The sequence below is a fragment of the Chenopodium album genome, chromosome 2 (assembly GCF_948465745.1).
Source record: "Chenopodium album chromosome 2, dcCheAlbu1.1, whole genome shotgun sequence".
Taxonomy (NCBI): domain Eukaryota; kingdom Viridiplantae; phylum Streptophyta; class Magnoliopsida; order Caryophyllales; family Amaranthaceae; genus Chenopodium; species Chenopodium album.
Window position 1 is genome coordinate 84055898 of NC_137835.1, and position 24384 is coordinate 84080281.

The 24384-nt window shown below is 32.6% G+C and overlaps 3 protein-coding genes and 1 long non-coding RNA gene across 4 annotated transcripts; 1 reads left to right on the forward strand and 3 right to left on the reverse strand.

Annotated features, from left to right (window-relative positions):
- Positions 1 to 6147: 6147 nt before the first annotated feature.
- LOC145604427 (F-box/kelch-repeat protein OR23-like) lies at positions 6148 to 11370 on the forward strand. The gene is made up of 2 exons (XM_081660328.1): positions 6148 to 7291; positions 10895 to 11370. The coding sequence occupies exons 1-2, from the start codon at positions 6324 to 6326 to the stop codon at positions 11184 to 11186; spliced, it is 1260 nt and encodes a 419-aa protein (XP_081516454.1). The 5' UTR covers positions 6148 to 6323; the 3' UTR covers positions 11187 to 11370.
- A 912-nt stretch (positions 11371 to 12282) lies between these two features.
- LOC145577981 (putative CCR4-associated factor 1 homolog 8) lies at positions 12283 to 13393 on the reverse strand. The gene is made up of 2 exons (XM_081635394.1): positions 13365 to 13393; positions 12283 to 12697 (listed from the first exon to the last, which is right to left on the reverse strand). Exons 1-2 carry the CDS (start codon positions 13391 to 13393, stop codon positions 12283 to 12285), a joined length of 444 nt encoding a protein of 147 aa, XP_081491520.1.
- Positions 13394 to 13820: 427 nt separating this feature from the next.
- Positions 13821 to 15269, reverse strand: LOC145591191 (uncharacterized). The gene is made up of 4 exons (XM_081647594.1): positions 15121 to 15269; positions 14574 to 14691; positions 14284 to 14497; positions 13821 to 14191 (listed from the first exon to the last, which is right to left on the reverse strand). The coding sequence occupies exons 1-4, from the start codon at positions 15213 to 15215 to the stop codon at positions 14079 to 14081; spliced, it is 540 nt and encodes a 179-aa protein (XP_081503720.1). The 5' UTR covers positions 15216 to 15269; the 3' UTR covers positions 13821 to 14078.
- A 5192-nt stretch (positions 15270 to 20461) lies between these two features.
- On the reverse strand, positions 20462 to 21261 carry LOC145591199 (uncharacterized). Its single transcript, XR_014102267.1, has 2 exons — positions 21091 to 21261; positions 20462 to 20718 (listed from the first exon to the last, which is right to left on the reverse strand). It is a non-coding gene; the product is annotated as an uncharacterized LOC145591199 (long non-coding RNA).
- Positions 21262 to 24384: the final 3123 nt, after the last annotated feature.

Here is a 24384-nt window from a genome sequence, read left to right on the forward strand (position 1 = left end):
TAATTTTTCTAATAATCATCCATCACACATAACCTGTTAATAATCATTTAATTTATAAGAGTAAACAAATATACATATTACATAGTTCAAATTACTCTTTCTAAGGTTTTATAACATACATAAGTATATATATACCTCAACTAAAAAGTAAATTTGAAAAAATCAAAATAAATAAATAAATTAAATATCATTATAATCTTTTTAGAACTTATTCAACCAATAATATTACTTCCGTACGTACTTCTTCTTTTAGTTACTAAGTATTTTCTTCAAGAGAGCATGCATGATATGATGTAGTCAAGATCAATTTCTTCCTGGACTAGGGATGTAACCACCACTTGGATGTGATGGTGGGGAAGGGCTTCTTTTAGACTTAACCTCCGATGAAAAAAGATTAGCCTCCTCCTTCATCCATTGAACGTTGTTGTCGTCGCGCTTGTAATGACCATTGTCATCACCCTTTAAAGGCCTACAACTTCCATGCTCTACAACAAGGTTGAAGCTCAAGAACAAAATCAAGATCATCAATGATTTCATAATCTTATTGTAAGAGAAACTCATTTTTGTGGAATTGCCTAAATTAAAGTTTTTTTTTTTTATTTTTTTATTTTTTTATTTTTATAAAAATGTTAAAATTAAGAATACGCTAAGGATTTTTTTGCACAAAACAGATGAATGGAATTAAATTTAATGCATGAGATAAGAGGCGTATATATGTTCGTGTATATATATGCATGTTTTCATGACTTACAGGTAGGTACGTAAGAATTACTATTCGATCGCCTTTGACAAGGTACGATACTTTGAATATTTGAATTTTTTTTAATATAACACGATATATTCAGTAAAAGAAGTAATTAAAGGGTTGGACTCGTTGAAATTAAAACTAATATTCTCAAATATATTCAACTTTAAGAAAGTAAGAATTAAAGGGTTGAATACTTATCTCACTCAAAAAAAAAAAAAGTTTCATAAATATTACACAATTTGCACTTTTGACACTTTTCACATAATTTTATTCAATTACATATCGTAATTTATAGGTATGAAAAAAAATATATAGTCGTGTGAGTTCTTGGTGTATTCGTCATGGTATATATAGACTAATTAGATGTTAATGTTAACTTTTTATAACTTAAGGGTTAAAATGTGTATTCGTGTAAATCTCCCCCATATAAAAATATTTGGAGAATATATCATGAGATGGAAGTATTTTTGGCGAAAAGGTTGAACATTCACTACATAGTGGTTTCAAGTAGTCTAAAGTCGTACAAGATTAGATCATCAACATAAGTAAAACGAAGTTATACAGACCATAAGTCACATAACACAAACATGTTTTTTTAATTTGTTTGGTAAGGTATAATGGGAACAAGTATGAATGGTCATAGTTACGTCTCGATAAATATCCGGTCAAATTTATGCATTAAAAAAATAGAGAGAGTATGTACGTAGTATGTTTTATTTTTTATCAACTTCTCATTTTACTAAACGTTTATTTTTGCTAATTTTTTTTGACGGCTTTTTTTTGACGGCTTATTTTTGCTAATCAATTCAATGAATTAATCAAAGAAAAAAAAAATACTTCCTATATATATAGTGATATATATATTATACATAAACCTTACATCAAATGGTAATAAACGGAGAATAAAGTACCCCCACTTGCCAGACTACTTTTTCATATATTTCAATCCATGCATGTACTAATTAATTATTAGCATCACTTAAATATTAATACAATATAATAATTGGATCCCTTAATTATAAGGACTAGGAAATGAATTAAAGTTGCTCAAGCCAAAATCAAATCAATTAATTGTATATAATAAGAGACTTGCATATATATGTTTGTATTCTAAACATCTTACAAAAGAGTTTAGTTAATATTACAAATTGCATGTTCGTTCATTCTCGAATAAATCATTCCATTATTAAGTCACATGTATATCAAAATAACTAAAACGAACACTTACGTACCTCTATCTATAGAAAAGAAAGTAACTTAAAAATTAATTTGGAAATCCATAGTCCATTATATTATTAAATCGACAAAATTAATCAATAGTTCTAACAACTAACATATACCTTGTCAAAAAAAATCTCTCTAAAAAACCCTTAACTTAGCTTGTATTATATAAAAATGGAACAGAGGGAGTAATAATAATTAAGCAGAATAGAATTTAATTTAGGCCGCTTCTTCAAGTCCTTATCAACGTACCATGCCAGGAGGCAAGATAGGGATGTAAGTTGGTGTACTTGACCCTGATGGAGGGGAAGGGACTTTAGCTTCCTTAACCTCTACTGGAAGATGTTCATGAGCTATCATTTCCAACCACTTGATCATCTGATAAATGTTATAATGATCATCAAACTTTTGATTTATCAATCTGCTATTTGCTCCTTGTGTAAAACCAAGAATAAGCAACAAAAGCATGATAAATAATGGTTTGATTATGGTAGGGAGGCTCATTTTCCTGTACATAATTTTGAATTATGAAGTAGGGTTACTATGATTATGAATAAATATCTATATTATATAATTGAAAGGGGGAGGTTGTGATGTGCACCTAAAATGACCACAACACCCCTCTTCTTTTAAAATTGGAAAAGTTTATAATATAAAGGAAAAAAAAAAGGAAAGATTAATCAATTAGCAAATAAAAAGGAAAGTTTAATCAATTAGAAAATAAAAAGGAAAGATTTATCAATTAGTGATTAAAAAGGAAAGATTAATTAATCAGCAAATAAAAATGAAATGTTAATCAATTACTCCGTAGTAAAGAATTAAATAAAATAAAAATCAATTACTTAAAATAATTGCTTATTAAATAAATTACATTATTTATATTATGTATATAAAATCAACAATTAATACTCCCCCCATTCCTAAAGAATTGACACGTTTTACTTTTTTCACTACTCATATACTAACTTTGACTATATTTTTTTAAGTAACATTAAAAAAAATTATCATGAAATATATTGTGAAATAAGTATTAATATAAAGTTAGTTTCACAATATTAAGTTTTTTATAATCTAACTAATATTTAATCATATATATCCGGACAATGTCAAACTAGTATGCATTGACATATGTGTCAATTTTTAAGGAATGGAGGGTATACATTCTAAATTCCAAATTCCAACAATTAATTAATTTATACTTTCATATTCACGAATGAATTAATATATTTATTTTCATGTAATAATGTATCTTTAATTATTTTTTCCCTTATATGTATGACAAATCGTAATATATAGTTAAAATTAAATAAAAATTTAAAGCATTGCGTGCATATAGTGCTAGTTATATACTTCGTATATGCATTGTAAGAGTAAGCATGTGTTTGACAAGGTATACATATATAAATATGGTGACAAAAAGGGATTATACTGGCATACTATATGTTTTAGTGATGTGTGTATTTATATATACATGAATCCATGTAAAAGATTGTCCATTTAGATGGTGAACTTTGGTTGTTTAAAAAAAACGAAAATAAACAAAAATAACTATAACTCAGATCTATAGAAAGGAAAATAATAGCTTAAATAACTTTGACATCCATAATCCATCATACAATTGACAGTATTAATTAAAGCTCTAAAAACATTTACCTCGTCAAAACATCTATCTATCCTAAAACAAAAGGCATAACTTAGCTTACACTACAATGAAACGGAGAGAGTAATAATAATTAAACTGAATAGAATTTAGGCCGCTTCTTCAAGTCCTTCTATGATCCAGGAGGAGAAAAAGGGATGTAAGTTTTTGTATTTGAGTGTGATGGAGGGGGAGCGGATTTAGCTACCTTAACCTCAATTGGAGGATTTTCGTGAGTTTTCATTTCCAACCACTTGATCCCCTGATGAATTTTATGATTATCATCAAACTTGTGATTTAACAATCTGCTATTTGCTCCTTTTATTAAACCACCATGACTAATAAGCAACAAAACCATGATAAATAGAAGCTTGATTATCGTAGGGAGGCTCATTAATTTCTTGGACATAATTTTGAATTTTGAAGTTGGGTTACTATGATTATGAATATATATTATATAGTGAGAGTAATGTGTTTTAGGTATACATATATAATGCATGGTGACACAAAGGGGGCATACTTGGTTTACTATATGGTGTTAGTAATATGTGTAATTTACATGTAAAATCATGTGAATGATTGACCATTTAGATAGTGAAGGTTTTTTTTTTTTTGTTTATTTTTTACACCAAATAAAAGTCAATTATTTTATATTTTCAAAGTCAATTATTTTATATTTTCTGTTTATTTATGTAAACGTAGACATCAAGATACAATGCAAGAATACTTCGTAGTTAAGTTTTACAAACTAATTTTTATTTACATTTTCTCGTAATTGTTGATAAAATTGCTCAGATTTAAATTTGAAGAGTTGCAGACTTATTACGGTGTAAAGTATAAAATCAACATTTTTGTTTGTATATTGACTTTTTCAAATAGGACGTGAAGTTATAATTATTTTGGTCGAAATAATAATAATAGGATTTTTTCATTCTTTTTTTTTTTGAAAATTAATAATATGATTATTACGATAACTACATAGACTTTTTGGGGACATTATGACCTTGCAAAAGTAAACGCCGCGTGAGCGTGCATATGGAAAACGCTATTGCCATGCAAAGAGTAGGAACTTAACGAAAATTAAGGAGGAATCTACATTGAAACATCGGTATAAAATGAAACATTGTGCATTATACCAGTACAATTATCATTTTTTGGTAGTAATAATAATATTATAGATGGATGAATAAAATCATGTTACTTTAACTAAGTTACACCATGTAAAAAAAAAAAATTGTATTCGACCAAAATATCATACCTAAAAACTTTAGATGACTTAATTATGTTTAATTAAAATTTAAAAACTTTAGAGTTGTAATGTGTCTCAATATATCTAGTTGATAAAGTCATTATCAAATAGATATAACTCTATCAACTAGATATTAGATATGTTGGGGAATATAGAATATTGCAATCCTAAATTTTTTAACTAAAAATAATTAAGTCATCTATAGTTTTTAGGTATTTGTTCTTTTTTGTAGAATATATTATTGCCTAACTTAAAGGTCAGATAATATTAGAAGAGCAAGTGAGTGATTTTCGCCAAGATTTTTTCTTACAACTTTGGTTTAATATAATTATAAATTAAATAAATTATTTATTTATTATTGATAGATAGTTGTATGTGTAAAAGTGGTGAGTACGTAGAATATCTTCCTTATAGTATACTTTAAGATTCATGTAATTTTTCAGTCAAATTGTTTAGCTTTTTAAGAACATGACCAATATAATTTAGGTCAATATCAACAACTTCACATAGATTTAAATTTAACCAATAACATTAATAAACAAACTATTGGGGAATAAAGCATATTTACTTTACACGAGCTTATTCGCTAATACAAAAGACATGTAAAAGAAAAAGTCTCTTTAGAAATTAGTTAGCTTGTTAGGCTCAATACATAACCAAATTAATTCATTAAGCTCCAAGCCTCCAATACACATGTTAATCTATACTCCGTATTATTAATTAATGAGTTAAATTTAATAGCTTGAACAAATCATTGACTGTGGTTCAAAGCTTGCCTAACTCAATTTGATTACATTGATCACAAGAGTTTAAAACTTGATCGATCACTAAGTAATACAATACTTACCTAATTTGCTCGATTTAGCTAATTAATAAAAACCCTAGTTAGCTAGCTAGTCCCAAGATTAGACATATGTACACGAGTGAACATAACCATGTGCTTCGTATAAAAGAGTATCATTTAGCACTTGACAAATACTTGTATCGAACCCTCAAATTGACCGTCTTACAATAAAATTAACATATACCCACGTTACGCAAGACTTATTGACTACACTAATCCTATTTATTTTATTTTTTGTCAAATATTATAAACAAATTTCCAATAGTCAACTGATCAAATTTATCCAATCTTATCCTGCCATATACACTCTCACAAGTACAAGACCCAGCAGCCTGCCACATGTCACAATCTCAGCAACTATGTCCTAAAATTTCCCCATTAAATAATAAAAACACCCATAATTAATTAATAAAAAGACCCATAATTAATTAATAAATTCCTCATCTTTAAAAATTAAAACCAAGATAAGACACATTCTTAGTTTCAATCAAACAAATTTCTCCAGAAATCAAAAAAACCGCATATTCCATTTCCCCTGTTTTCTCACTACATCATTTCCAGAAATTGAGGAGAGAGAAATCGAAGAAGAAGGGTTTGGAAAAAGCTTGAATTGCAATAAAAAATGGCGGATTTATCAAAAATCCCCCAAATTGATGAAACCCTAACTTTAATTCCAACCCTTCCAAACGATCTCTCTGCTTTGATCCTCTCTTTCATACCATACCCTTTTCATGGCAGATTGAAATCAATCTGTAAATCATGGCGTAATTTCTACTCATCAAAAACCCCATTTTCTCTTCGCCATAATCATCTTCCTCTTTCTTCACTCTCTCACCTCCTATGTCTTTTTCCAGAAGACCCTTCTCTTTCTTCCCCTTATCTCTTTGACCCGACCCATTTAGCTTGGGCCCAACTTCCTCCTATGCCCATCAACCCACATGTTTACTCTCTCTCTAACTTCGCTTCTCTTGCTATTGGGCCGAATTTGTATGTGTTGGGTGGGTCACTGTTTGATACCCGGTCTTTCCCGATTGATCGGCCCATTGCTTCTGCGTCTGTTTTCCGGTTCGATATGGCGGTTGGGATGTGGGTCCCACTCGCACCCATGATCACCCCTCGTGGGTCCCTTGCGGCGGCGGCGGTGGCGGGTGGGAGGATTGTGGTGGCGGGAGGTGGGTCAAGGCATGCGATGTTCGGGGCAGCCGGGTCTCGGGTCGGGTTTTCTGAAGTGTATGATGTTGAGAGGGATGAGTGGGCCCCACTTGCTGACCTTCCCGGGTCACGGGCCGGGTGTGTTGGGTTTAGTGTGGGTGGTGGGAGGGAGTTTTGGGTGATGGGCGGGTACGGCGAGGCGAGGACGATTAATGGTGTTTTGCCGGTGGATGAGTATTATAAGGATGTGGTGGTGTTGGAATTGGAGAATGGTGGTGGTGGACCGGAGGCGGGGGCGGGGCGGTGGAGGGAGGTTGGTGATATGTGGGGGTATGAGGAGAGAGCTAGGCTTGGAAAGGTTGTGGTGATTGATGATGAGGAGGAGGCAGGTAAGAAATTGCCTAGGGTGTTTATGCTTGATGGGAATGACATTCTCAGGTGAAATTTCATCATCTTTATTACAAATTTTTAAAATTTTGTTACTCTATTTGATAGTAGTTTTTAAAGTTGATTATTTGTTTGCATTGTTAATTAAGTGTACAACAATTGGTTATGATTAATTGTGTATGTTTAGTGTAATTAGAGTGTGGCAGTGTGCTAATGCTTTGTTTGGAGGATTATGTTAAAGTAATTGCTTTATTCTTTTGTTAATTTGAGTCTTTAGAATGTTTGAAGGACTATGAGTATAGGATAGTGTTGCGCGTGCCTTTGGCCAGCTTTAGATACTGGGTTGGTTGCAAGGAAAGATACTGCCAAGAAGTTGATTTCGTTAGAATGTTTTGTCAAGTTTTAGGGTAAGGCATAATCTTCTCATCAATTGTCAAGCAATATAAATACAATGCAATGCTAGGAAGTCTACCTGCGTTAGATTTCTAGCTTTAGCCTAAATTGACTCCGCTGCATTAGGTAAACCTTCCTAATACAACTCTAATTTTCACCCCGTAAGTGGAGTTATCTAGACATACCAAATGTCCAAATGTAAGATATGTTTCCTAATATGTTTAATATATTATTGTGGGCTCGATTGGTTATGTAGGTTAAATTAGCCATCCTTTTGGATTCTTGTAGATAAGAATAGTATATTACTCATTTTGAGTATTTGTTACATTGTTGATTCCTTGCTGCTATGAGCATCTTGAATCAAATTGAATGGGTGTGCTTGGTCTTTATGTCGATGCTGTGCCTGATGTGAAGTGTGCTAAATCTGCTAATGCTTTGTTTGGAGCATTATATTAAGTAATTGCTTTATTCTCTTGTTTGTTGGAGTCTTTAGAATGTCTGAACGACTATTAGTATAGAACAGTGTTGCGCCTGCCTTTGGCCATTTTTAGATGTTAAGTTGGTTGCTTGAAAGATCTCAACTAGAAGTTGATTTTGTTAGAATGTTTTATCAAGTTTTAGGGTAAGGCAGTATAATTACGATGCAATGTTAGAAAATCTACCTGCCTTGGCCTTCTAGCTTAAACCTAAATCGACTCCACAGCATGAGGTTAACTTATCTAACACAACTCTAATTTATACTCCGCATGCAAAGCTATCTAGGTATACCAAATATAAGATGTAATTCCTAATATGTTTTCATTATTAATATGTTATTGTGGGCATGGTTGGTTATGTAGAGTGAATTAGCCATCCTTTTGTGTTCTTGTCGGTAAGAATAGTAGATCACCCATTTTGAGTAGTTTTATCTGTCATATTGTTGATTCCTTGCTGCTATGAGCATCTTAAATCAAATTGAATTGGTGTGCTTGGTCTTTTTGTCGATGCTGTGCCTAATGTGAAGTGTTCTACATGAATTTTTAGTTCAATTTGTTGGGGATGGAGTGTGTTGCTACGAATGTTCAAGTTAAATCTATTAGATGATACCTGTCTTGTTGTTTTATGTATATTGTGTGCTTAGAACTCTAGAAGTTTGTTTTGGAGTGTTGCCTTGTCAGATTAGGGAGGACTTAGAGGAGGGATATTGACAGAGAAAAGGGCTTTTCCTGATTTTTAGTAATGGTGATTATGTGATTGCATTGTAATTTAGGATTGTGAATGGATCAGTTGTTTGTGTGTAGAGTAATAGTACTAAACTGTTTGGATTAGGATTAGGATAGGGGAATGACAATGGATGTGTTACTGTGTCAAAACTAAAATATTTCTGTAAATAAAACTTGGGAATGAAATGTTTTGGGAGAGATTAGTTGAGCACTTGAGCTTGTTATTACATTTGCATGGTTTCTTACACTGATGTGAGTGATGTCATGTTTGACTGTGCAGTAAGACTGTGCAACTGCAACTGCATTTATTGAGGATTACTAAGCAAATGCTTTTTTTCTGTTGTTGACTGGAGTCATAGTATATTTGAAGAGTTATGATTATCTAGTTGTGGTGCATGAATATGTGTGGGTTTGGCCACCGATGAAGGTTGTTTAGAAGGAAAGAGTTTGTGAAAATTTGATTTATCAAAATGTTTGTATTGTTATTGTGGGTACATTTGTTTATTTAGATTAAATTAGCCATCTTTTAACCAAATTACCTGTTCTGAGTAGTTCTATCCTCTATTTCTTGTGTGTATTATGCGTATTTTAAATTAAGTTAAGTGAGGCATATACTTGTTCTTTTTAATTATGCCATGACTTATTTTAAAGTTTCTCACATGAAATCTTAACAGATTCTTATCAATAATGAAAATCAGCTGCCAATAAGCTCAAATTTTGATTTACAAAAAGTGTTGTGATAATCAGCAGGAAAGTTGTCAAGAAGTCTGATCTGTATTCTTGGATTAGAGATGAGTCTGGTTTGACCTAGAATAGGTTTTGCTGATTATTTTGTATCTGCTTTTTTTTTTTGGAGTACAGGATTCTGTTTTGTGGCTCTGTTTCTTTGTTCAGATGTATCCCTTCAAACTTTTGAAGTGCTTCTACTGTTGCTAGTGCCTATTACATATATGATGATGCTTGCTAGTGTTGCAATGTGCATTTTATGCACTATTGAAGTTGGCGACGCATTAAAATGATATTGCTCAAGGCTTTTCTTGTGATATTTAAACGATGCAAAATCATGATTTTTATGCCATTTTGTCGTCAAATTTAAGTGTAAAGCTTCTAGTTTAGGCTATTTATGTGATTTATCTTTATGTAGAATCTTCCCGTGTCTATTGCTTTCATGATCGTCTTTGAATTAATTTCCATTTATGATATTGAAGTCAAATCATGATTCCTCGTAGCATGCATTTTCCAGTATGTTCTTAGGTAGATTTCTGGTGGTGTAGATTATTCATCTGCCTAATAAAAATCCCCAGAAACATCCTTTGCTGGTACATTTTATATGACCTTATGGCCTGGTGTTCCTTGGTTGCTTTAGATGACAGAATAGGTACTACTTCAATTTGTGCAGTGTTTTTCCTTAAATGAATTTCTAATGCGTTGAATAAAATGTGGGTGTTTGTTTTTCATTTTGAGGTGTGTTTGGAGATTTGGCCACAAAGCCCGTGTATAAGACCTCGCTGAACCTGTGAGTAACTTAGCAAACCTCACATCTTCCTGCCGCTTCAAAGAGTACATGAACTTTAGTAAAGCATCTTATGTTTGCGAACACCTTTTCAGCAAGTTATGAAGCCTTAGAAGTTACTCGGAGAACCTTAGAAGTTAGAAAGCAAAAGCCTAGAGGAGGTTTTTTTTTTTTTTTTTTTTTTTTTTTTTTTTTATTTTTATTATTATTATTTTTAACTTTACAGTTAGTGCCTCTTCTGTCCTGTCCCTTCAGTTGTATTCTGAACCTTTTCTGATGTAGAGTAATACTTCTACTTCTAACTGAAAAGGGCAAATAATGCTGGACATGGAATGCTACAAATAACTGGCAATCATGGCACAGAACAGAAACTATTTGTCTTTCCTTTTCAAACAAATTGATTTTGTTGATTCATAATTTGTCAAGTATAATTGAACATTTTCATGATTTACAGGAAGATGTTATTACAGAGTATATGTTTGTGTGACATAAATGATTATTTATATTTTCTTGTGTGATTCCATTTTGTACTTGAAAATGTTACAGATATAACATGGCATCAAATCGGTGGTTAAAAGAATCAACTGTTCCAAGAAAAACTCAGGATGGATCACCATTTGGCTTCGTAGCTCTTCGAGGAGAGCTCCATGTGATCTCCCTCCTCCAGGGAGTTGAATTGTCAGCAATCCGAAGATCAAGGCATCGCAGAAGGGGCACTATCCTGTTCATGCAAATTTATGACCCCAGAAAAATGTCATGGAGATCTCTCATTACCAGGACACCTTTCCAATTTCCGCTAGATTTCAAAACTGCAGTTATGTGCACAGTTCGTGTGTAGTCTACATTTACATTACTCATATAAATTGAATTTGTGCGACAGTATAGTCAACAAGCAAATCCATTGCTATGTATATATATATAGTTCACTGATTTATATAACTTTGTACCATTAGTGTGTTCATTAGTTCATACATGTCATTGTACAGTTTTCATGAGATTGGAATATAATATTCTTAAATTAATATATTGTGTGACTTAGCCTTTTAGAATATTAGAATTAGAATATTGTTTTAAAAGGCAGATTAAAATGCAAAACTTTTTCATGCTCGATTGGTACGTATTGCTTGAAATTACTCGAGTCTTTCACCATCGTCTACCTTGATTACTCATCTCTGTAAAAAACTTATTCTCGGAGATAGTTTTCATGCAAGTTAGGCTCCAATTTATTGCCTTTTTGTGTTAGAATTAATAAATGTGACAACTAAATTAAAAGGTGTAATAATGTGACAACTAGATTTGAAAAACGGATTTAGTAAAATTGTAAGTTAATATTATTGCTTTTTTGTTTTGGATTATCAAAATTAGGTGAAATTAATTTTGTTCTCTATCATATCCTTTTATCCAAAAAAATTTAATAATAAAAAAATAGAAAAAAAATCTATCTCCATTGAAAAATAAACAGTGAAAGAACAACACATAAAATCTCTTATTAACAACACAAGGGAATTGAAGAAACTACAACACTTGATGATGGAGCATGTACCATAGAGGGCACATTACCATAAACAACATAAGGGATGCCCAATACATCTCTTACTACCTTATACGGCGGAGCTTGTATCCTCGAAAATGGACTACGAGGCGCATAGAAGACCATAGGAGCGTTAGGAAGATACATTGTATTATGATGACGCATATGAACAGCCTCTTGAATATCAGTAGCATTACTTATTTGAAATGGAGATAGGCCGTAGAGTATCCCTTCAAACTTTGTGTAGTCTTGAAAATTTTCGAAGCGAGAGTTGGAACAATCCCATTCAAAGAACTTGCTTAGAAGTTGAGCCGTTGCTAAGCTATCCGACCCTGCATGATGACGCTTTCCGAGTAGTTTAAACCCAACCATTTGAGTCACTTTCCCCAATCCTAACACATCTTCACTCAAAGGACCCAAAGTAGTTCTCATAGTGCTTAACCATTGCTTTTAGATCGTAAAACCTTCCAAAAACCCTCTTAACTAGTTCAAGAAATTGGTCTTTCGTACTTGGTATCGACAATCCGAGCACACTACTAATCAAGAACGCTAAGTCGTACATACCATGAAATGTAACCCACTTGATTTTTCCATGGAATTTTTCCACAATGTTACGAAATCCAACTTTGAATTTATGAAATATACTCGTGGTTTCGCCTTGAACGTACGTACGAGGATCACATAGATTGAACTGCCAACAACCAGCTATCTTCCCTTCATCATCACATAGACTTAACCCGACTTGAAACAACTTGCAATTGCCGGTGTTGTACTTCGTATCTTCGTATCTCATCAACTCGGTTGCCCCTCGTATAGTGCTAATAAATCAGTCAGATTTTTCATCTCTTCATCGTAGTTATTCAATCGTACTTGAATGATTGATAATGTTGAATCCATGACTTTAACTCTTCTCTCTTCTCTCTTCACTCTTGTCTTGCTCTATTTGTTTTTGCGTTTTGGGTGAAGTTGTATTATCTTTGCTTCAATGTAATGATGCGTATATATTGAATTTATGCTGCTAGTATACACTTCCGTGCACCCTAAGTAAAAAATAATCAAATCATGATTATTAGTTTTGGAAATTATATCAAGTTAAAGATAATCCGTGAAATTTTTGGAAATTAAATCAAATTAAGATATTATTTCCCTACATTTATGCTATCATATTCTATTCTAACGCGTGTATATATTTGTGATGGGTTAAGTAAGTTTTCCAAAAAAAAAAGATAATCCTTCTCATTATTTTACAGTACCTTAGCCTTTTCCTTTTCAATACTCCGTACAATATTTTTACAATTTGTTGTACACATTAAATATTATATCAAGCTTCCACAATTTTACGATATGAATTTTACCACGAATAAGAAGAAATTGTTACGTTGTTAAAAATGATAATTTAATAGCTCAATCCATCCATTTACATTTTTAATTAGTTTTTCAAATAAAGTGTACTATATATATACTACTCTATATTCATAAATGTACCTATGTTCATAGAACTTAACATTGTCCATTTTTGTCCATCTTTTTCCCTTATTCTGGTTTATTTGCAAACCTATTTTACTATCTTACTCTTATTTCCTACAGTTTTTACACGTTTTCGTTGAATTTTTTTTTTGTTTTCTCTTTCTCTTTCAAAGAGTGAAACACCCACCTTTTTACACTATTTTTCTTATTTATCCACCTTTCAGTTATACCAACTTACCATATCAGTATTGTCTTTCTAATTGCCTTTAATATATTTGCAAAGAGTAAATGTTATGGTAATAAGAACTTTAATTTGAAAACAAATGAAAGTAGTAGATATATGTACTCCATAAGAAATTTCATATTCATGTAGATATAAAGATTGTTTTATTTAGAAGTCATACACATATAAATTCATAATATATTATTTAGCTACCATGAATAAATAAGTACGAGTATTGCGCAACCTTACAATGGATCAATGCACAATATTTACTGTGTACGGAGTATATGATATAAGTTGAGATTATTCATGTCATAGTTTCCCTTTTGTAACTTTTCTTCATCAGTGACACGTAGTATAAGATAAGATCATAAGAAATTACAAAAACTTTTATATACATCCGGTTAACACAAATAATAGTAGTTGAAACATAACTTGAATTACATGATAGATACCCACAGTATTATGGTGATTAAAAGTAGTTCCTGGACAACATAACCAAGAAATCCTTAGAAATAGCCTCCATTTTTCTCCAGGCCAGTCTTGAATCCTCCCCATCTAGGATGATACATTATGGCATTCTTACAAAAAAAGCAGCAGCCATACATATCGGTTTTAGCCTCTGCATTAACAAACATCAGATGTTTGAAAGTCCATGAGAAAACATAAACATATATGGCAGTGGTGGTACAAGACATTAAACAAGGTACAGACCTAAGATATCCTTTTCTGGACCCAAGCATTGGCAAGTGGTAACACGTCGAATCCCAATGCCAGTTAAGGTGAGTTCAGCAAAAAACAGCTCAACTGGAGCATCGGCAACATGTTTCTTCTTAGCAGTGAAGTTGATATGGTGGATACAGCCTCTTGCAACACCAATAGAATTCAAGGAAGCAGTATCAGACTCCACAAGCTTATAATTTCTTTTCTGGCCAAGACAACAAAGATTAAGCAAAGTCATCAAACAATAATAGAAAACCAAAAACCATAACAACAAAACTAACCGCGCGTTCATTATAGAACTCCAAGGCTCGCTTTGCATACGGCCTCACTTCAACATAAAAATCATTTTTTGTGCACTCCTTTTTGCCCAATTTAGACCTTCGACTGTCAGAATTCAAACTACAAAACAATAACATGTTCGTTTGTGTCATTCTCATTCAAGTGTTGATATAGTAGTGACATAGCCATTCTCATTCGAAGTGTTGGTATTGACATAGCAATTCAGCCCATTCTCACGATTCGACAAGGTAACAAACTAACAATAACAAATCTAAGATGATGATGATATCTAATTTCTAAAGGATATGTGGATCAGTGTGTGACTGTTCGAATCAAGTAAAACACACAATTGTTACAATTCAAAAAAACACATATAAAACCAAAATCAAATATAAACTTGACAAATACTTTTTGGGTTTCAAAATCCCCCAAAATAAATGATTTATCAGGCTAAACCTGAATTCAATCAACTAATCAAGCAATTTAAAAACCCTAGATGAGATCGATTGAATTATTTGAATCAGGTTAAAAGCAAAAAAGTTAGAATACCTGGATGGGACAACCCTAGAACGCAAACGCTTGGAGTTGTCAGAAGCAGAACGCAAACAGTAACCACCGCGACCTTCGCGAAATACCGTCGACATCTTTTTCCTTTTCTCTCTTTTTGTTTTTTCTACAATGTGCCCTTCCTTTTTGAGATTTCCACACTATAAACCTAAAAATACATTTAGTTTCTTCACCGTAATCTTATCATTATTCCCCTTTCAAAAAAAAAAAAAAAATCTTATCATTATTTCGCCGTTAAAAAATTTCGTTAGTGGGGTCCATTCTTCACTTAATAATATTTTTTTTATCAATTTGCGTATTGGAAATTGTTTCGTTAAAGGTTTAGGGGGCTATTTTCGGTCTTAAGGATCCATATTGAGCTCAAATTTGGCAAAAAAATAACGTAAACGCCTTGTTGGATAAGCATTAAAACACTCTTGAAAATTGTATAAAATTAGAAATTCATCACAAAAACGGTTTGATAGTTCAGGTTCGGTTCGGTTTGAAATTAGTTCGTTATTAAATCGGGTTGGTTTGAAATCGGTTTAAGTGTCTCGCGGGTCGGTTGCAGTTCGGTTTAAATAGTTATTGGTTCGATTCGGTTTCAATTTTTTCTTAAGCGGTTTTAATTCGGTTCGGGTTGTAAACAGTTCGGGTAGTAAACGGTTCGGTGCAGACGGGTTGCGGTTTGTTAACGGTTCGGCGTAAACGGTTTTTATCCGGGTTCAAACAATTTCGAGTTGGGAACGGTTTCGGGTTAGAAACAGTTCGGTTCTTTTTCGGTTCAGTTTATAACTAGTTAGGTTCTTTTTTGATTCAGTTTATAACTGGTTTGGTTCTTTTTCGGTTTAGTTTATAACTAGTTCGGTTCTTTTCGGTTCAGTTTATAACTAGTTCAGTTCTTTTTCGGTTCAGTTTATAATAATGCTCAATCGGCAGTAAACATGTGTGCATAATTAAATTTCATTTAAAACACCTTTTAACTTGATTTTAATATTCTCTTTATAGTAAGTAGTTTGTAGCCGATTCGTTTATAAGCGATCCGTTTCATAAACGATTCGGTTTGCAAGCGGTTCGGTTTATATACAGTTCGGTGCAAACGGGTTGCGGGTTGTTAACGGTTCAGTGTAAATGGTTTTTATCCCACTTCAAATGGTTTCAGGTTGAAAGCGGTTTCGGGTTAGAAACAGTTCGGTTTTTTTTCGGTTCGGTTTGCTTTCAGTCCGGTTTAGAACTGGTTCGGTTCATTAACGGGTTCGCTTCTTATACGGTGTAACGTTATTCGCATCAGTTCAATTTCGGGTTCATTCACATACGGTTCGGGTCGGTTTTCGATTTCAAAAAAGGTTTTTAATCGGTTCGGTTCTCATTTGGGTCGGTTTGTTTCGGGCAGTTAAACGAGTTTCGGTTTGAAATTTGACAGCCTGATCAAGTCGAGCCCGGCCCAATTTAGGGTGGCTTTTGGGCAGATTTTTTCGGCCCAAAATTGGGTCGGGTCCGGCCCTGCCCAAAAAAATAAAAAATTTGGGCGAGCTTGGGAAATCAATTTTATGCAATTTTAGTTTTTTTTTGGCCTAGCCCGAAAAGCCCGCATGTCCCGGGTAGTTTGGGCACACATATTCTAGCCCGACCCGAGGAATAGACTTACTTTTTTGCTCTCGGCCCGGCCCACCCATTGATAACCTCTAGCTTATATATAGTCCTAGCCTCCTAGGGGCTATTATAGCATTACCCTAAAAAAAACATATAGTAGTACACATTTATTCAAAAAGAATTTGTTTTTTTTTAAAAAAAAAAAATGATTTTATTAATCCCACCTTTAGGCGATTTACTGTGAATAATCCCAACTTTTGATTACTATTTAATAATCCCACCTTTATTGGTCTTTGTTGACCGATAACTTGTAAATTAGGTACTTTAAAAAATAAATAAATTAGGTAACTTGTCACTTTTTTTTTTTTTAAAGATGACACATGTCACTTAGTGATTGGTCAAAAATAAAAATAAAAAACTTACAATGAGAATGCCTATAAATTTTTACCCTTTTTAATCGTGTTTGATGCAATCGTTAACACTTTCAATGAGAATGGCTATGTATTTTTACCCTGCCGAATCGTGTTTGATGCAATCGTAAACACTTTCATTGAGAATGACTATGTATTTTTACCCTGTCGAATCGTGTTTGATGCAAGTTAACCCTTTGATTGAGAATGACTATGTATTTTTACCCTGTCGAATCGTACTGTTTGATGCAAGTTAACTCTTTCTATGAGAATGGCTATGTGGCACTTCTGCTAACCATACTCTCATCTCAACATAATATCTACGTATTATTACTAGCTGGACAATTGACATCTCTTTAAACTTGAGAAAAAGAAATTACTCACGTTGTTATTTGTGTGTCTAATATTAATTATAAGCATTATCAATTATACACTTGTAAATAGATTAGACACAATTATTAGGTTGTGCATGGCTATAAAATTAGGCCCTAAACTCTTTTACGACACAACAAATCAAACATTGAAATCAATTCAATATGAATAAAAATAAGTTGTGTGCTAGTTTAATAATTTTCCTTGCCTTTGTAATGGTGGGTGAATCAGTTCCGCTCTCAAACATCATGGAGTTTGATGAGCTTGCAAAAGTACTCATTGAAGGTGGTGGTGGTGGTAGTGGCCACGACACGGTTGATGATGTTGGCAATCGCCTCAGTGGCCTTGTTTGCAGAAAATTTTGCCGAGACCTTGGTGAATCTTGTGGGTTTGGCAAAGGGGTATGTTGCTCGGACTCAACCTGCTATGATGGTGCTTGCAAAAGATTGTGCAAAGCCAAAGGTGAAGCTTGTGGGTTTGGCAAGGGGGTCTGTTGCTCGAGCTTACATTGCTTTGATGGTGTTTGCAAAAAAACGTGCAAAGACAAAGGTGTAGCTTGTGGGATTGGCAAGGGGGTCTGTTGCTCTGGCTTACATTGCATTGATGGTGCTTGCAAAAAAACGTGCAAAGACGAAGGTCAAGCTTGTGGGTTTGGCAAGGGGGTCTGTTGCTCGGGCACTAGATGTGATGGTAATGTATGTTCAACAAAACCTTTTATCTCGCTACATACGAAGTATATATCATCTATATGCATGTATTGTTGTGAACGTATATGTATTATGTAGCGTTCATGACTTCTAAATAAATTAGTGTTTCTATGTGTATGCATTATTGTATTGTTGCTCTGCATCAAAATAAATTATTGTATTGCTACTATATATATGGCCAATATATATATATATATATATATATATATATATATATGGGTTCGTACATGATTTCTAAATAAAATAAAATCTATTGTTGTGTAAATCTCTAAGTGGGTGTTTTACATACTATTATCGGGTGTGTTAATTTATTATGGTTAATGAACATCTCTCATGAACTCTATCGTTGCCCTCAATTTCCATAATTACTACTTCTCCGTAGCTTCCAACACTACTAAATTCGGTCAAATTGCGACCGTTTTTCTACGACCGTCATGAAACGGTTGCAAAATATAAAATTTGCGACCGTCTTGAACGCAGTCGCAAAATTATGACCGTTTTTGCCGGTTTAAACCATCGCAAGGTTATTTCAACATTTTAAAATAATTCGAAATTTTAAAAACCTTTTGCAACCATTTTGGCGGTTGCAAAAGCTTTTTTTTTTTAAAAAAAAATGGTATAAAAGGTCACCCAATTCACTCTAACCCTAAATTAGTCAAGCTACTTTCTCTTTCTTCTCTCTCCTCTCTTCTTTTTCCTTTCTCTTTCCTCCTCCTCCATCTTCACCGCCTCTCCTCCTCCCTTTGTTCTCTTTTAGTTTATCATTCTCTCTGTGTTCTTGTTCGAATTATCGCAAGAAATCGGACAAAGTTTTAAAATTAGATCGGAAATCGCACTAGAAAAATCGGAAATTCGTTCATCGACACTAACCTTCAACCGTCACCACCATGACCTCCACTGTTACAAGCACGAGTCCACTGCCACGTTTTCCATCGTCACAAGCTCATGGTTGAACAATTTAATAGTTTTAAGGTCAAATTCGACCATGAAAAGTCTAGATCTATATTTTTCATGGTCAAATTTGGCCTTATTATTATTTATTTATTTTGTTTATTATTATTATTATTATTATTATTATTATTATTATTATTATTATTATTATTATTATTATTATATCTCAAAAACAAAAGTCATACAACCTACAATAAATTAGTGGGAAGCCGAGATACAATCTGGGCCTCACTCCTCTAGCTATAGCAAGCCTACCCTAGTGAATATATGAGCTGTAACACGAGCACCAATGTCTTGCGTCGTCGAGAACCTCTGAATCCGCTTGAGCAACGCAGCAGCCTCCTTCTCTAATTCCCATCTAAACTTCTAAACTTTGAAAATTTTGACGTTTACAACCACTTGAAGAATCATTTTGATTATTGCTACCCATCTAAACTTTTATTTTATTTTACTACCATTTTTGCTACCGTTTAATGGAATTTGTTACTATTTCCGTTAATGGGCCCCTCCTTATTAATTTATGATAATTGACAAACTTTATACCCTTACATATACTACGTATATGTTATGTATGTCGATTGAGTAGAGAGAAACTTTAAGCTATTCCGTGCCTTAAATTTTAATGTCGTATAATATAACAACTTAATTTATTACAATTAATTACTTCATTTGTCTCTTATTTTTTGATCCAAATAGAGTGAATCTATAAAAGATAACTGAATTATGTGATTCATTTCATCGTAAAACATGACTTTTGAGAAAATCATTCTATAATTTGTTAAAAAGAATAATAATTCCACATTTGATCGGTTTGTTTTTAATAATCAATTATCTAATAATATAATCGCACCTTAAATAATAACCTGTCCTAATTTTAAGACAATGGCTGATGGCCTGGGGGAATGACCTAGAATTCATCACGGCCCACAAATAAGATAAGATTTTTTTTATTAGGTTATTGTTTTAACATCATACAAAATAACAATGATTTACGACAATGGAGTGATGGACTGATGTGAAATGGTCTATAATTCACTACGTACGGCCCACAAATAAGACAAGAAGTCAAATTTGTTAATATAAAGAGGTTGGTAGAAATGGAGATATACAATTATACACATGATTTATGCTTGATATATCAAATTTGTTGACAATGACTTTAAACCCAAACATGTGTGAGTAATTAATTACAAGGAATTAAAGAAAGAGAAGATGTCTATGATACTCTATTGTTATTAACTTATTAATTACCATAATAGTGTCAGCAGTGGCGGACCTAAAAATTTGACAACGGGGGGACAATTTCGATAATTCAACTAACATCAACCTGTTTTTAAAAAACGAGTACAAAATATAAATAATTCGGGTACATACTTGTTTAATACTAAAAAGTTACAATCCCAAAATCTATTGAATAATACAATTTGGTTACATACTACTAAAATAGTCTCACTTTGTGTGGGTGAAGAACAAGAATTATCTTGTGATTTCAATTTTTTAAACAACATTTGACGAAGATCCGCTTGTTTTCCCATTGTCCTAGACTTGCTTGAAGAACTTGACATATCCTAATTCATTTAAAAATTAAGCTTCAATATTCAATTATTCAATAATTATTTTTTTAACAATAAGCATCTAAAATCTAGAAAACCAAATCACAAACTAATTCAATACACAAAATTACAAACTAATTTACATCTTAATTAAATTCACAAACTATTTGTCTACTTGCAAAGTTTCAATTTTACATTCACCATAATACCATATTCACCAAATAATTCACAAAATCACAAATTCAATTCACAACTAAAAACAAATAAACTAAATCACAAATTAATTCAAAAACATGATTACATAAACATAATTATTCCAATACTCATAAGCTTAATTTTTTTTATAATCAAAGATTAAAATTAAGAAATAAAGAAAAAAAAACTGACCTGACGTTGTGTGGGCTGCCGGAGCAGCAAGGTTCGCTGTAGTGGCGGCGTCCGGCGGCCCTCGGTGGACGGTGGTGGCGTGGTGCGGTGCAGCGGTGGAAGATCTAGTTTCTCTGATTCTCTCTCTAAGACTCTAACTCTCTTTAGGTTTTTTAATTCTCAAAACTTTCTCTTTCCTCCCTTTTTTTCCTCCCTTTTTTCTTTCCTTCTTTCTTACCCAGTACCCACGTGATGCCTTTCTGAAATTCTGACTTTTTGTTTTCTTTCTTTTTTTTTTTTTAAAAGTGGGGGGACAATGGTCCCCACTTGTCCTAACGTCGGTCCGCCCCTGAGTGTCAGAGGTCGTACGTAAATGAGTACTTGTGTAAATCTTTTCAAGGAGTGTATTTTATTTTGAAATATTCAGCAGCGTTGCTGGTTGGATACTTACGGTGACAAATGTTTGATTGTTTAGTTGAGGTGTTGACATATTAATGAGTATTACCAATTGATTGTTGGTGTAGTGGTGACTGAAACTATATTTGATAAGGAATTAAGAAGGACCCGTGTTCGATTCCCCACAACAATAATTGGGAGGGGAATGAAATCTAACCATCCAAAATTAATCCCCGAATCTGGATTAGTCCAAGGGGTAAACGGTTTGAAATATCAAAAAAAATAAATAAACATATAAATGAATATTTAATAATAAGAAATAAAGATAGTAATTTTTTAATTGAAAGTGAAAGCTTTGCATGAGAGGAGAGCACCGAGAAAATACAAGTTAATCTTTTTGATAAACAAAAAAAACATATCAAGGGCTATTTTGGACATTTGAAACACTTTAAAAAGGGTAAGATTGTATTTTTGGCATGGCTGACATGGATACACTGCCATGTCACAAAACGTTGTCTACTCAACGTTCATTTGTCCCATTGAAGTCCTCCTTCCTCCATCCTTCATTGTTTTTTCCTCAAAGATAGCCATGGGAGACAAAAGGGTTAAAAACAGAAGCTCTGCAAACCATAAATTTATTCCAAGTTCTTCCCAAATTGGTTGTCTAATATCTTGATTACACTAATTTTTTTTTTTTTCTAAATTTTGTTTTTAATTTAAGTTCTTGTTATCAGATTATTGGAAATTGAGGGAATTTGGTAAAAACTTACAGTATTGTTTAATCGCATTCTTGTGATCTGTTCTTGTTATAAATTGATGCTTCCTCCTCCTCCTTGTTATTCCTTCCCGATCTCCAGTAATTTCAACACCATATTCAAACATCAAGCTCAAAGGCAACTCTAATGGAGGACATGGTCACCCCTACCCTTTGGGGTTGACCATGCCCTTAATTTCACCCTTCATTAATAAGGTTTTCGTTTAATTTGGTGGCGAAGCCGCCGGAGATAGTGGTGTCGTTGGTAGTATTGATGGTGGAAGATGGTGTCAATGGAAGGTGGACACAATGAAGACGGCGAAAATGGTCGGTGGAAGGTTGACACAGTGAAGATGGCAAAAATGGTGTCGGTAGAAGATGGGTGGAAATGGAGGAAGGAAGAAGGAGCTTCATGAGTTCATGGTACACCGTTAGCTAACCAACAAACAGAGTTACTATCATATGTCCAGCACAACACATCCAACTAACAATGCATCATATGTCAACAAGTCAAATCTGATGTGTACAATTAAACTGTTCCTTTTTATTATAAATTTGCCATTAGATAAACAAAAAATGTTTATCAAATAGATGAATGGGGGCTCCCCCGAGAAAATATATGACATATAGACTTTCATTCTTAGCATTTTAAAAATTATTTAATGTAACAATTTATATCAGTTTGTCATACATAATTACATATACATTGAGAAAAAAATAAATAAATAAATGATAGAAAATTAAAAACATGATTGAGAAGGACACCATTCCTTTATTTTCTACTAGTTTTGTGCCCCATGCGATGTCCGGGTTGTTTATAGACTTTTAAGATAAAATGATATTATAATTTAATTGGATTGAAAATAGAATTCTAAATTAATCTTTTTTTTTTTTTTTTGCTACAAAGTCTATCTATATTTATCCTACGTGATACGACACTTGGTGAAAAGTTAAAACGCTATATGATGTTGTGTTGTGGCCTAATTATAAATTTATTATTTGGTATTTTATCGAAAATAAAACTCTAAACTAACCATCTTATTCTAAAATTCTATCCTAATTTGATTGAAAATGGAATTTTTAACTAACTTTTTTTTATCTTATGAAATCTATTTAAATCTTTCCAAGATGGCGTGGCACTTGGCGAAAAGTTGGAATGCCAAGTGTCGCTATTTCGTGACCTGGCTAAAAGTTTAGCTTTATATATTAGTTATATAATACGCACGAAGTCATGAGTCATTATATGTCTCCTTTTAGTGAGCATTTTGGCGGTGGACTTAGTATCCCTTTCATTATGTTTTTTTGGGGAGGTTTCGTATTCAATTCTAACTAGCCTTTTGGCCCGTTCAATACACGGGTTATTACTTGGGGTTAATTATATGAAATAATTGCTTTATTTCTAAAACTTAAAGGAAAAAAAGACTGAGGATGGTAAAACTGTGAAAGAAGATGAAGAAATTTATTTAGATATATATACATGAAGATTGTGAAATATGAAAAGATATATTAGTTTAAATTATATTTAAAGTCTAGGAGATGAAAAGATTATTTTTATTATAATTCATATGTTTATGTAATAAGTACTAATTAATTGAACTTTATTATATCATGGTGGAAATGGAGCATTTCATTTTCCTACTTGAATATAAATATTAAGGGAGGTGACATGTGTTATATGGGATATTGAGTGACTTATGATGCCATGTGTCATATAAAAAAATTGTGGTTTATGTTTTTAAATACTAAGTATAGATATAGATATAGATATAGATAGATATAGATATAGATATAGATGTTAAATACTTCATCCGTATTTTAATAAGTGTAACAACTCGAGAGGTTGTGATGAGTATGTATGTCTTGAACCGTTTTCACAAATCCTCTTGTCTTTGGCGGAGATTGATCTTTATGAATATATTTCTAACCGTTTTTCCTCAAAAAAAAAAAAAAAAAAAAAAAAAAAACCGATATATAGTTTTAGACAATCTAATTGACTTAAATATAATAAGAGACAAGACAGGTAGATGACTATCAAAAAAATTATAAATGAAAAATAATAGGGTTAATATTTTTATTTTTTTTGTATTTATTTATTTATTTATTTATTTATTTTTACACATGGTTAATAATTTATTAAAAAGTAATGAATATGAGAGGAAATAAAT

Excerpts from the sequence above, each read along its gene's own strand:
- LOC145577981 (XM_081635394.1), bottom strand. The coding sequence starts at position 13,393 with ATGGACAATGTTAAGTTCTATGAACATAG. Across the intron at positions 12,698-13,364 it reads GTTAAGTTCTATGAACATAG|CACTATACGAGGGGCAACCG; the intron begins GTACATTTATGA and ends CTGATTTATTAG.
- LOC145604427 (XM_081660328.1), top strand. The coding sequence starts at position 6,324 with ATGGCGGATTTATCAAAAATCCCCCAAATTGATGAAACCCTAACTTTA. Across the intron at positions 7,292-10,894 it reads GATGGGAATGACATTCTCAG|ATATAACATGGCATCAAATC; the intron begins GTGAAATTTCAT and ends AAAATGTTACAG.
- LOC145591191 (XM_081647594.1), bottom strand. The coding sequence starts at position 15,215 with ATGTCGACGGTATTTCGCGAAGGTCGCGGTGGTTACTGTTTGCGTTCT. Across the intron at positions 14,498-14,573 it reads AGTTCTATAATGAACGCGCG|AAAAGAAATTATAAGCTTGT; the intron begins GTTAGTTTTGTT and ends TGTCTTGGCCAG. Across the intron at positions 14,192-14,283 it reads TCCAGAAAAGGATATCTTAG|AGGCTAAAACCGATATGTAT; the intron begins GTCTGTACCTTG and ends TTGTTAATGCAG.